Consider the following 13027-nt stretch of genomic DNA (forward strand, 5'->3'; position numbering starts at 1 on the left):
TCACTGACAGAGAGGCACTGACCATTCAGGGACCAGACCACAGCTGGTGGGGGCTGCCCAGACACAGCACACTCCAACACCACTGCCTCCCCTTCATGGCAATGAATGTGTGCTGGGGCTTCTGCCACAATTTGGGGTGGCTCATTTCCTACATCAAATGAAAACTTGAACTTGTGCTTTATGGTGGGAGCAGTCTGATTTGAAGAGGGCCGTGTGGTCTCCTTTATCTCTGTGTCTTGCTCTGGTGTTGGAGTGGGGGCAGTGATTTTGATTTCCACAGGCAGTGACAGCAAGTCTGAGTCTGCAACTGTACTTGGCAGTTCCTGCTCTGCTGTGAAGGCCAGGCTGACTTCCTCTTCTTCCTCCGGCTCCTTTTCTTCCACCTTCTTTTTCTCCTCTTCTTTTTCCTCCTTCACCTTCTCTTCCTCTTTCTCTTCCTTCTTCATGGCCATGTGGCCTATGTAGGCCTGCATCCTCCGCCTCACATAGAGTGCAGCTGAAGTGCTGACTGTGCCCAGTGGATTGAAGATCACGCAGGTGATGGTGCCACTATGCTGTGGGAGCACAGATGGGAAGGTCAGTGTAGAGCAGCACTCTGTGGTGTGAACAGCAGTGCCCCGGATGCGTCCCACAGGCTTGGCATTATTGTACCAAGTGACAGTGGGCTGTGGGCGGCCATGGAAGAGACAGGAAAACGCGCATCTGTGCCCCTCAACAGCCTCCTGGGGCTTGACCTCCTGGACAAAGAGGGGTGGACAGGGCTCCAGGAGTCCACATGGCACCTGCCATCTCTGCTCCACAGCCTTGGGCTTCCAGTACCCCTTCACTACCTGCATCCTGAGGGACTCTGAGCCATCAGTTGTGGCAGCAACCTCAGGTGGGCTGGGCTTCCCAGAAGGGCTTGCCTGGGACATGGACATGAGGGATTCCTGCTTCTTTTTCAGCATAGCTCTCTTTGCCTCCCGCAGCCGTTGTAGCTTCCAACGGATCTCCTCATCCAGCAGCTCCTCAGCATCTGCCACTATATCACTAGGCTCCCTACCATGTGCCAACCCTGGACGGTGAGGCCCCACCAGTGGCAGCCTCTGGAAGCGGATGGTTCGTACCATGCCACGGGTGGGGGAGAAATCTCCAGGCAACTGCTCTGCCTCCTGTCCCTTGTCGAAGGGTGAGCCAGTGCAGCGGAGCACTACCCGCAGCCGATCCTCCTGCCGCTGCTGCAGCAGGCAGTGCCAGCTCTCTCGTGTACACCCTGCTTTCCCTGGAAAACCCTTCTGCTCCCCTCTGTGTGCCACCAGTAGCGAGGCAGTGGACTCAGCTGAGCCTTCACTGTTAATGGCAAATACCCTGTAGCTGCCAGCATCGTGCTCCTGCACATCCCACACCTCCAGGCTGGCATGGTGCATGTGCTCCTCGCTCTCAGTGCGGATCAGCTTGCGACAGTCCTGGTGGACTGGCCGGTTGTTGTGAAACCAGGCCATGTGGGGCGCCGGGCATGCCACCAGCTTGCACCAGAAGAGTGCAGGGTCCCCCTCCAAGACGGACCTACACTTCAGGCCCTGTGTGAAGGTGGGTTTACAGTTCTGGGGGCAAGCAGGCACTGCCACTGTGCCAGGTCCCTCGAGGTTCACCTTGCTGTGCTGCCCTGCCAAAGAAAGAGACTGGGTTACAACATGCTACGCTCTGCCTGCTCTCTGATTGAGAAAAAATGAAATAACAATAAATTGAAATAAAAAATGGGCATGCAACAGATTTCATCACACACCCAGGAAAAGAAAGTAATTCACTCACCATATTTGTTCGAATAAACGCAACGCCTTGCTCTGTTTTAAAGATTGACACGAAAATCGTTCGTTGTCTGTTCTTTCTTCAGACTGTGGAAATTTCTTCTTGAACAAGCAAAAATGAATTTCAAAATAACACGTTCTTCTGTGTGTATGTTTTTTCTGCCTGGAAAAGCTGTGTGTCTTTGGGTGGCAAAGAAGAAAATCTTACCTGACTTGCAGACAGTAGAATAAACGCCCTTTCTGACCCCTCTGTTTGTAGATTAAATGTTCAAACAATTGAGAAAAAATATTTTGAAAGAGATTTTTTAAAAAAGTAAGTATTAGCTAACATGAAATGAGAAGGCGTTTATTCGAACTAATACAGCCACTAACTTCACAATGTTATGCACAGGGAAAAAAAGCAAGCAACATGAACCACTTATGCTATCTGCAAGCCAGGGTAAGACATGTATAATGATGAATTAATGTATGTAAAAGAAGTGCAAGGAATCAATGGGAATGTGTAGCTTTCACATATCCTAAACAACAAATGCTTTCTGGTATACTTCATTCATCCATCCGTCCATCCAACAGTATTCATTGAATTGCTAATGTTAGGCTGCTTTTTTAAAAATAATATGATTAAGATTTGTATAACTTCCTTCTGAAGTAAACTATTCCATGCATTCAAAAGGAAATTGAACAAATAAAAGCTCTGTGAACAGCTGCAAAGCATGAAGTAAAAGTTAAGAATATAGCTGCAAAATCATAAATTTGAAGTTTTAAATATATTTTAAAACTTAACCTCATAATGCAAGTAACCCTTTGCATATCAAAACAAGCATGCAACATGTTCCAATATGCTTTAAATTGTGGCTTTCTTTCCCCATTAGACACTACTTGTAAGCAGATAAATGCTTTTCACAATGTTACTAATTAACTGATACTAATTGTTCAGTGTAACATCATTGGTGACTGTACCTTTCGCTTCCATTTCAATCTCTTCCTCTACCTTCTCATGAACCATTTTTTCAGGAGCTAAAAGAAAAACAAAACATATTTTTGAGCTATAGTTATTAAATTTTATATAGTAAGAAAAAACAATCTGTCTTGCAAGTATACAGAAGTTCACACATACATAAATGTAAATGCATGCCAAACAATTCAAACACTTGATAAATTCTGAGAACAGAGTAATCAAATGTTTTCAAATTTTTTCTCTGTACACTTTTCTGTAAGATTTGCTTGCTTTATTGCAGGGAGGGGCAAAGTTTCTAGTGTAACATGCCTTTGTCATGCCTTAAATCCCTGAAGAAAACATTCAACAATCCACAGACTAATGAAATGCTTCTCGTTCCTTATCATCTCACAGGGAATGAACGTAGTGGAATGCAATGATGTTATGCACGAAGAACTGATACTTGGAAGGAACATGCAGTTGCCAACCTGTCACTCTCAGATGAGTGCTGCACTCGGCTTGTCCTGCAGGATTAACTATTCTGCACTTGTATATACCCTTGTGGTTCTGACCAGCTTTCAACAATCTTAAACTGCACAGTGGCCCATCATGTTTTAAGGAACACAATGCAGATTCCTCAACTATTAGCTGATTGCACAGCCAGACCACACAAGGTGTAGGTACACCTTTCATTATACAAAAGAGTAATAAATCATCTCCTTCTTTTACAGTGGTTTCTGGAGGCAGAGTTTCAAGAAACTCTGGTGCTTCAGCATCAGTTTCTGTGACGTCTTCACATGGCACAATATCAGGATAGTAGATTCTGTTTCTTTGCTTCTCAGTTTCATATGCTCTTTGGGATGTAGATATAAACAAACTTGAGGTTTTCTTAGAAGATTCTTGCTTAATATCGAATGCTTTATACTGACAATCTTTGGCTGCTTTAAAGCTTTTAGTATCTGATTCAAGGGTAATTTTTGTTACTGCTTTGGCTTGTGCTTCTTTTGCTAGGTAAGAATAAAGTTAGGAAAAGCATTAGGTTAGATGTTTTGCAGGAATAAAAAAAATCCTTATACTTAGGGGGAAAACCCACTAGTCGTAAGTATTGAGAGAATATCCAGCATATTAGTGCCACAACAGCGCTATTAAACATGAGCAATTACATATTTAAGAGCTCTACTCCTGCTGGGCGAATTCTAGGTACCCGTTAAGCCTATGAAACTTTCATGGGACTGAGACTTGGCCTGTAATACCTAATATAAGCATATCTCTGCTTTTAATTTACAGCCTCAATTTATAAGTAGCAGCAGATTATGTAAAGCACTTTACATAGCTCAAGAGTGAAGAAAGAAACTTCAATATGTAAAAGCGAAATCCATAGGGTCAATGGCTTCCTCATTATTCATCTTAGTTTTCTGCACTTGATTGTTTTCAGCACAGCAGAAATACTATAAGCCATCCAGTGTGGTGCTAATACATTTTTGGATCTTCATTAGTGGTAACATTAGGACTAACATTCTAATATGGTGATGTCAGGAAGAAGTGGAAATAAATACTTATATCTCAATGAGAGTTAAGGGTAGAGGAAAACTCACTAGTGCAGTAATACAATTTGCACCTGTTAATCCTTTCAAGTACATCAAACTATATTGCCAACATTGGAATTGGAACCTCGGACTTATTGGAAACAAGTTGGACCAAGAGAGTTTGAAATGACAGGGTATCTAGTTCACCATTGCTTATTTGACATTGTTCCTTAAATTCCAGCTTTGTGAATTCTTAAAATGTAAAAATTTCTGCCAGCCTGATTTGCTTTACATCTTACTGCTTATCAGGAAGCATATAAGCAATAAAAAGCCTAAGACATCTGTAACTGCTGGAAAGAGGCATGAAGTTACAATATCAACCCCCCAGTACCACATGTCACTATGAATAGAGCTGTAAATGTAGAGGAAATACCTCTAAGCATTAGTAGAGCTTTCCCAATTAAATATAAAAAAAGAAATATAAGTTAGCTGTAGGCAGTAATAATGAAGAAGCAAAAGTTAAGTAATGATGTTAAAAGTCAGATAACCACCTGTGACAGTTAGTATTGCAGCAGTTGTTGTCCCTCCGTAATCATTATATACTGTACAACTGTACAATCCTTGATCTGTCAGCTGGACATTTAGGATTGTGAGCAGTAGGACACTTCCATTTTGTGATATCTTCAATTTTTCAGACATTTCTATTCTTTCACCTTCGTGCAACCAAAGAAACTCAGAGAAGAATCCATTTTCTAAGGCACATATGAACTGAGCAGTGTCACCACATTTCACAGTGAGGTCTCTGAGTTGCAAGAGAATCTTTGGAGGGACATCTTTCATTTCCCAAGCATTGGTCATAGATATCCTGGTGCTCTGAGATCTTTGGGAAAGGATTGTTGTGTTCATGGCTTCCATTTCTTTAACTGCTGTAGCCTTCATGGTCAAACTTTCTGATATGCTTTCAAAAACCTGTACACCCAACTCCTGGGATGGTTGCTGCTCTGATTTTAATTCTTTCTGGTAAGTTTTAATGTTCTTCTTTGTGAGAGGAGCAACATGATGTTCTGTTATAGCCTGCGACCAGATAGACTCTTTTACATCTTTCCCAGAACTTTGCCTATCTAAGGCTTGCACTGTGTAATTAAGTAACAAAAATAACAATATTAGTATCTAAAGAACTTTACTGGGCCATGCTCTGAACAAAATCAAACAGCATGGAGGATGAAAATGAATGAACTTCAGTTGAAAACTCAGCATGCCAAATGCACTGGTCTCTACACAGAGATTATTCATTCACGTATATGAATGACAAGTAATGCCTAAGCTAGTCATGCATTTGATAGATGGTTGAGGCTTCTCTCTTCTTCTACTGAAGTTGTCCATTTTAGTATTGGAAACTTCTTAGGGAACTTTTTAAGGGGGTACTGTCTTTTTTTTTTTTTCTCCTACAGGATAATGCAAAATACCTCAGTCAATGCTATGAACATCACATAATTACTTGTTTTAAAAATCTGAATGCTTTCAGTAAAATTATTCTATTCTTTGGCCTATATCAAGATACAAATCTGTAAATTTCTGAATGTTACAGCTTAAACAGAAGAAACGAGAGTGGCTGGGTTACAGAGGGTAGGTACTACTAGCATTAGCTGGTAAAGAAAAGGTGTGAAATGAGGAAAGAAGAACATTAGTAACAATGTAAAAGTGTGGTATACAACAAACTGAATCCCTTTGAAGTAAAAATGGGGCTTTACCTTCTGCAGTCACTGTAAGTGTAGCTGTACAAGTTGTTTCTCCAGCACTATTTCTTGCCTTGCAAGAGTATTGGCCAGCATGCTCTAAAAAAGCATCTACTATTATCAGTATAGCTGTGCCTGTAGACTCATCAAAGTGGAAAACTAAGTCTTTTGTTGGCAACATGAGTTGCTGATTATGAAACCACCGGATTTTTGGTTTGGGCATGCCAAAGACTCTAGCTTGAAATCTGACTGATTCCCCGCTGCATACCCTGCAGCTTGAAATAGGCTGGATAAAGGTGGGCTTTTGGCCAACAGACTCCTCCTTAAGTGAAACAGATGAAGAAACATGCCAATGGGACTCTGATGTAACTTCTTCAACCTTTTTAAATCCTGAAAAGAAGCATGCCAACTTTTAATTTCTTACCCTACACTACAATAAATTTTCTCTCTCATTCAAGATTTTTTGTGTTAACTTGCAATTTAACAGCATGAATTATCCTAATTCACCATTTATAAAATCTGTTGCAAAAAGAAAACAAAATATTTATGGTTAAATAATATCAAGGACAATATAGAACTTAAATAGCAAGTTCTCTAGACAATATTTCTGCTTTAAAACTTTGTTCAATGTTTCATCAATTTATATGAATGTAAACTATTTCCCTTCAGCTACCCAAGTACCTGGTACACACATCTATTCAACATGTTTTTCGACACTCAAAGTGATTAATTTTACACAAAACTCTTGCTAGATTCTCCTCACAGGCAAATCAATGAATGTGTATGCGAAACAATTCCATTAGAAAGAAGATTTCTGCCATCTTTCATGCATGACATATTCTAATACCGTAGAGAATGAAAAGGTGAGGTGCATGGAACATTGAAAAACTGTGAAATAAATTTTGGTGTGCATGGCCTATATTTTGGAGACATAAATGTGTGCTGTGGATGTTTGAAATGGTAGTAATTAATCTTGTTAAAAGGCAACATTACAGACAAAGACACACATATAATCAGCAGTGTACATTGAGATTAGTATTAAAACATGACCTAAACAAGACATCTTCTTCAACTGCACACTGTACCTTCTAACTTCAAGGTAGCAGTGCTTGTCACTTGGCCTACAGAATTGCTAGCCACAAAGGTATAGACTCCTTCATCCTCTGGATAAGCTTCAGCAATCTCCAGCTGGTAAGTGTCTTCAAACTGAGTCATTCTAAAAAACCGTGAAGGCTTGATCTCTTTCTCTTTGCTGTACCAAGAGACTTTCAGATCTGCTCAAACACAAGGAAGAAGAAAAAATGTGTAAGTTATGATATTAGATCGGTAAGGAACCACTATTACTATATTTATAGCTGTCAGAAATCTTAATCCCGAGTATCTTTTTTTAAGCTTAAATGTGCCTTGTATTACTGTGGTAATGTATGATCAGTGGAAAGTGGCCTACTTGTTGTGTTAAGCTTCCGTTTCTCAGAAATATTTGCATGGGAAAACTGATTCTGATGCTGCTGTGTTCCTGAGTAAGAATATTTTTTTCTTTCCCCTTTTAATGAATAAATTTTAAAATATATATCTACCACTATAACTGGAGAAAGTCTTATTTCAACATCTTTGTCAGCAACATGGACAGTGGGATTGAGTGCACCCTCAGCAAGTTTGCTGACAACACTAAACTATGATCTCAAGGGGGCCTACAGGGATGCTGGAGAGGGACTCTACATTAGAGACTGCAGTGATAGGACAAGGAGTAATGGGTTTAAACTAAAACAGGGGAAGTTCAGGTTAGATATAAGGAAGAAGTTCTTTACCATGAGGGTGGTGAGGCTCTGGAACAGGTTGCCCGAGGAAGTGGTAAATGCTCCATCCCTGGCAGTGTCCAAGGTCAGGGTGGACAGAGACTTGGGTAACATGGTCTAGTGTGAGGTATCCCTGCCCATGGCAGAGGGGTTTGAACTAGGTGATCTTCAGGTACTTTCCAGCCCTAACCATTCTATGGTTCTACTCCAACTGCCTGATTGAAAAGGCTATAAAATCACTAGGTTGAGCTGAACAGGTTAACGAAATTCGAAAGGAATATTCTTCTTCTAGTACAGTACCTTACCTCTTTTTGTTGCAACTATTGGAAGCTTTACACCTCATATTTCTCAAGGAAAATCTTGTCTTTGTACCTTTTCAAAATTCCTATATTATAGGTTGTTGTTATTTAACTTGCATAGATTCTTGTAGACGTGGAGAAAGAAGAGGACTGAAGCAGGCTTTAACCTTCACCTCTCCACCCCCACCTGGCGCTATATTACATAATAAATCAAATGTTTTCACACATAGTGTTGTTATTACTGCCATCAGAAGAAAAAAGATAGTGTTTTCAATTGGCAGGTGCATACCATGTACCATTAAAATACAACTGATATTTGCAATCATCTGTTACCTAACCTAAGGTAAAAGGTTTTCACAACTCAAGTGAGCGGTATGTAACAGGAAATTTTCAATAGGAAAAATTCTTCACTGAAAGGGTTGTCAAGCATTGGAACAGGCTGTCCTGGGAAGTTAGTGAGTCACCATTCCTGGAAGTGTTTGAAAGATGCGTAGATGTGGAACTTAGGGACATGGTTTAGTGGTGAACAGTCAGTTTAGTGGCCAACAGTGTCAGGTTTATATCTGGACTCAGTGATCTTAAATATTTTTTCCAACCTAAACCATTCTAAGGGTCTATAAAAGGGGACCTGAATAAAAGGATCCTTATACTCTGTGCTGTAAATGCACCTATCCCATTCACATAAACAAAAACATGTCAAAAAAAAGTTAAACTAGCATGCTTTGGACAGAGGGCAAGCCAGCCTTTCCAACATACATTTTCTGAATTTTAGCACCACTTTTAAAACAGAGCCAAATTTGTTGTGAAGTTGTTTTGTTGTTTTTTGTTTTTTTTTAATTTGGAATTTGATTTCCAGTAATAGCAATGCAAATGATATATATCAGTATGTGCATGTATATTATCAATTTTTTGTGGATTTTTACAAAGCTATCACTCAGGATTATTTTTAAGTTTGGAGCTTTATTTATCTTTAAATAACTGTAAATCCTTTGGGATTGAAACTGGATCTTATTCTGCAGTGAATTCCATGTGAATGTTTTAGTATTGGTCATACTCAAGGCCATTTATTGAAGAAAGTTATACTGGGGTTTGTGTTAACTTGGAGAGAATTCTTTTAAATGTAGAATGATATTCACTGTAACAAAAACTAGCAAACTTATTTAAGGCAAATCTACACTTGAAAAGACATGATACTCCATGTTTTGAAATTACGCATTTTACATTTTACTGGCAGTTTTCAAATATCAGTATTTGAAACTCTGAGAAGTTTCCAAAGACAATTTTTTTGAAACAGACCTTCTTTTTAGAAATGTTTAATGTTTGTGACAGCTTATGGCTTTCATGCTTAAAGCCACCTTTGACATATGACTTGCTTAATTGTTAGCTATCAGTGAGTAACATTTTGCTGTGTGCATATATCAGATAACTGTATTTCTGGGGAAAGACTGATTCCAGCATATATACTGCTGAAATTTCTCTGAGTTCAAGATGAAAAATTCTGAGAGATGAAAAGGTGTGAAGGATTTCATTTAACCCACCTGTCCCTGTAACTCTGCACTGAAAACAAGCAGACTGTCCCTCGGATGTAACAGCATCACGTAATGGCATTAAGACAGCAGGTGGATACACTGGCAGTTCTAGTTCAGGAGAAACAACTTCTGGAACTAGAGGGTAACAAAAGGAAGTAATTTATAAAGATGAAGATGATCATACACATGTTGGCAATCTCGTTTCACAGACATTGTTCTGAGCATGGGAAACTCACTTTCTACTGAAAGTGAAGCTGAAGTTGTAGCAACTCCATAGTCATTTTTTGCTTCACAGGTGTACACTGCTGCATCTTCAGGAAAAGTTTCAATGAGCAATAGGGTATATTCTTGTGCATCATGAAGAAATTTGCACTTGAAACCTGAAGAAAGCTGTTGATCATCTTTGTACCAGGAAATTTTGGGCTGGGGTTTGCCTGATATCATAGCACAGAAGCGGGCAGGCTTGCCAGACTCCACAGTGGTTGGCTCTAGTTCCTGAATAATCTTGGGTGGCTCTGGAGCTGCAAATTGTGTGGGGAAAAAAGGGGAGGGAAGAAAGGAGGAGAGAGAGGAATCTTAATATTTATCAAGGCTTCAAAAATATTACCATGGAATTTTATTTTTTCTTAAATCTCATTAGCCCTAATCTTGTGTGCCCATGAAAATCTGCCCTTTTTATTTGATACAGGGGAAATGATCTAGCAACAAGTGCTTTAACATAGTTAACTGTGTTAGCGTAAGTATTTTCTGGCAAAATGTGTCCAAGAATTTCTATGTTGATCCTCCTGGCAAGGCATATTTGTCCATATGAACATATTAGTTTTATTTGGACTTAAGAATTTCCTGGTGTAAATAAATGCCATGGGGAAACGAGCTACTATAGTATTTTCATCTGCTAGCAAGCTATTTCAGTAGAACAAGACAGACCCATGTACATGAGGATTTTGGTAATGTTCCAGACATTCTCTTTAGTTGTTTTTTTTTTTTTACTTTCAGATTTAGAATTCTAGAATCCAGAAAAGCCATACAGAATCAGAAAAAAACACAGGGTAAAAAAAAAACAGTCAAAGGATTGCTTGTGGGGACACATACCATTCACATAGAGAACAACAGAACTCCTATTCCGTCCTGCAACAAAAGTATATTCTCCAGCATCAGAGTAAGTAGTTTCAAAGATGCTCATTCGATGAATTCTCCTTTCTACCACATAACTGTATCTTTCCTCATACTGGAAGTTGATCTCAATACCGTCCTTGTACCACTGTGGTTCAATGTCATCTTCATTGACTTCAAATTCAATTTCAGCTCTTTGTCTTTCAAGGACCTTTGAAGAAGTAGAATAAATATTAGAAACAGCATCTGTTTTTACAGATGGTCCCACATTCCAGTTTCCTAGAAGGCTGTGACCTTATGATTACAGATTTTTGTGTTAGGACTCTTGCTGGTTAGATACTGTCTCCTTTCCTTTGCATTATTCTTTGAGTGATAAAACTATGAAACATCTATGCTTCTGTATATGCCATACCTGAATATCTTTACGGACGCTTCTGATACGAATGTCACGGCCTTCCACTATCAAATTGGCACTGGATGTGTTTCCACCTGCTACTACTGTGTACTGACCGGCATCAGATATTCTTGTGGAAGGAATGATGAGACGATGCACATATTTCTCTCTTTGAATTTTCATCCTAAGGACATCAGAAAAATAAGAAAGTTATTTCCTGTGGAAAATACATAACAAAAGACAATATGGTATAGAAGCAATCATTTACCTGTCACCAATCTGGAGTTCTTGTCCATCCTTCATCCACTGGACCTGAATGTCAGGTTCTGAAATTTCACATTCAAAAATAGCCCTCTTCTTCTCCACAACCTTGATGTCTTTTATATGCTTCCTAAATTCAATGTGACGAGCTAGGGCAGAAAAATAATAGAATTAGTGCCATCATTCTTAAGCCAATAAAAATTAATAAATATACAAATCAAAAGAGCAAATACCTTCCACATATAAAGTGGCTGATGAAGCTGCTTTTCCAGCAACAAAGGTGTATTCTGCAGCATCACCAAAATGCACATTTCTTATGGAGAGAGAGTGTGTGAGCTTCTTTGTTCGTATCTGGCATTTATCAGTCGATTTTATTTCTACCCCATTCTTTAGCCATTTATATGAGATACCTTCATAGTTAACAGTAACTTCAAATGTTATCGTATCTTTCTCTTCAGCATTGATGTCTTTTAGCATGGAGGTAATCAAGATAGCTAAAAGAAAAGGACATGGTTTGGGATTTTTTATTCTGCTTTTCTTTCTTTCAAATACATGTTAACAGGTTCAGAGATGTTTAAAGACAGATTCTGATTTTTTATAATATTAAAAGGAAGGTTCTATAATTAATACTGCAATTAAATTTCACAAAATTTCTGAATGACATAGGAATCTAAATTCTATCTCCTATGGTAGCTTAGCGTTTAGATATGTTGGCCTAAACAGAAGAATCCAGGATGTGACTTTCACATTCACAGCTTCTGGATGTCTTTCAAAAGCGTAATTAAGACTGTTTAGGGTTATTTGAAAATACCTCTACAATAGTGTTGTTTTTTTTTCTAAATTGCACCAAGTGTATCTATTAACACAAACTTTATTACTGGTAACTGTAGAATATCCTGGCTAATTTCATTCCTACATACGTTTTACGGTCAGGGTTGCACTGACTCTGTCATTTCCACAGATAAAGGTGTATTCTGCAGAATCTTCACTGCTTGTGTTCATGATATTGAGCTGATGGAGTTTTCCCTGGACTACTATTTTGAACTTTTCACTCATTTCAATCTCCACACCATTTTTCAACCAGACAGCAGGCACATTGAAATGAGAAACTTCACATTCAAAAGAGGCGGTTTTGGTCTCAGGAATCTCAATATTTTTCATTGTCTTTGTGATGTGTATAGCTGAGAGGGAAAAAAAAAAAAAAGAAAGGATTTTTTTTAAGTCAGTATGTGTGGAAGACTACCAAAAAATAAGAGTAGCAGGCTGTGAAGTGTCAGGTCAAGTTGTTCAATACGAGTTCATATAGTAACTTGTATAATTACTTTCTTGCAAACTTAGTATACTTACTTTCCACAAACAGTTTTGCTTTACACTCGATTTGCCCAACAAGAGCTGTGTATTCCCCGGCATCAGCAGGAGATATGTTATGCAGCATAAGCTTATGAACTTTCCTTTGAGATATCATCTTGTATTTTTCACTTTGTTTAAGCTCAATGTTTTTGTGGAACCATCGGACAGGTACAGTATCATGGGAGACACTCAGTTCAAAGGAGACAACAGCATTTTCCAAAGCAGTCACATCCTTTGGCTTTTTGATGATCTTGACAGCTTAAGGAAAAAAAAAAAAGCAAGATTCAGCAGTGTGTTCA

The 13027-nt window shown here is 39.0% G+C and overlaps 1 protein-coding gene across 3 annotated transcripts in view; it reads right to left on the reverse strand.

The window, feature by feature from the left end:
• Positions 1-13027, reverse strand: part of TTN (titin) — a 253359-nt gene that overhangs the window by 210094 nt on the left and 30238 nt on the right. For all 3 annotated transcript variants that reach the window (XM_061454518.1, XM_061454513.1, XM_061454512.1), the window contains 10 exons: positions 12726-12986; positions 12299-12559; positions 11612-11872; positions 11386-11527; positions 11136-11301; positions 10703-10934; positions 9847-10131; positions 9620-9745; positions 7072-7260; positions 2748-2804 (listed from right to left, as the gene is read on the reverse strand). In XM_061454518.1, coding sequence (XP_061310502.1) covers positions 2748-2804; positions 7072-7260; positions 9620-9745; positions 9847-10131; positions 10703-10934; positions 11136-11301; positions 11386-11527; positions 11612-11872; positions 12299-12559; positions 12726-12986 — 1980 coding nt within the window. The remainder of the gene's footprint in view (positions 1-2747; positions 2805-7071; positions 7261-9619; positions 9746-9846; positions 10132-10702; positions 10935-11135; positions 11302-11385; positions 11528-11611; positions 11873-12298; positions 12560-12725; positions 12987-13027) is intronic.

This window comes from Pezoporus flaviventris, unplaced genomic scaffold, assembly GCF_033815535.1.
Source record: "Pezoporus flaviventris isolate CSIRO_AGI_PZ_B2104156 unplaced genomic scaffold, CSIRO_AGI_Pfla_v1 ptg000001l, whole genome shotgun sequence".
NCBI classification, from domain to species: domain Eukaryota; kingdom Metazoa; phylum Chordata; class Aves; order Psittaciformes; family Psittacidae; genus Pezoporus; species Pezoporus flaviventris.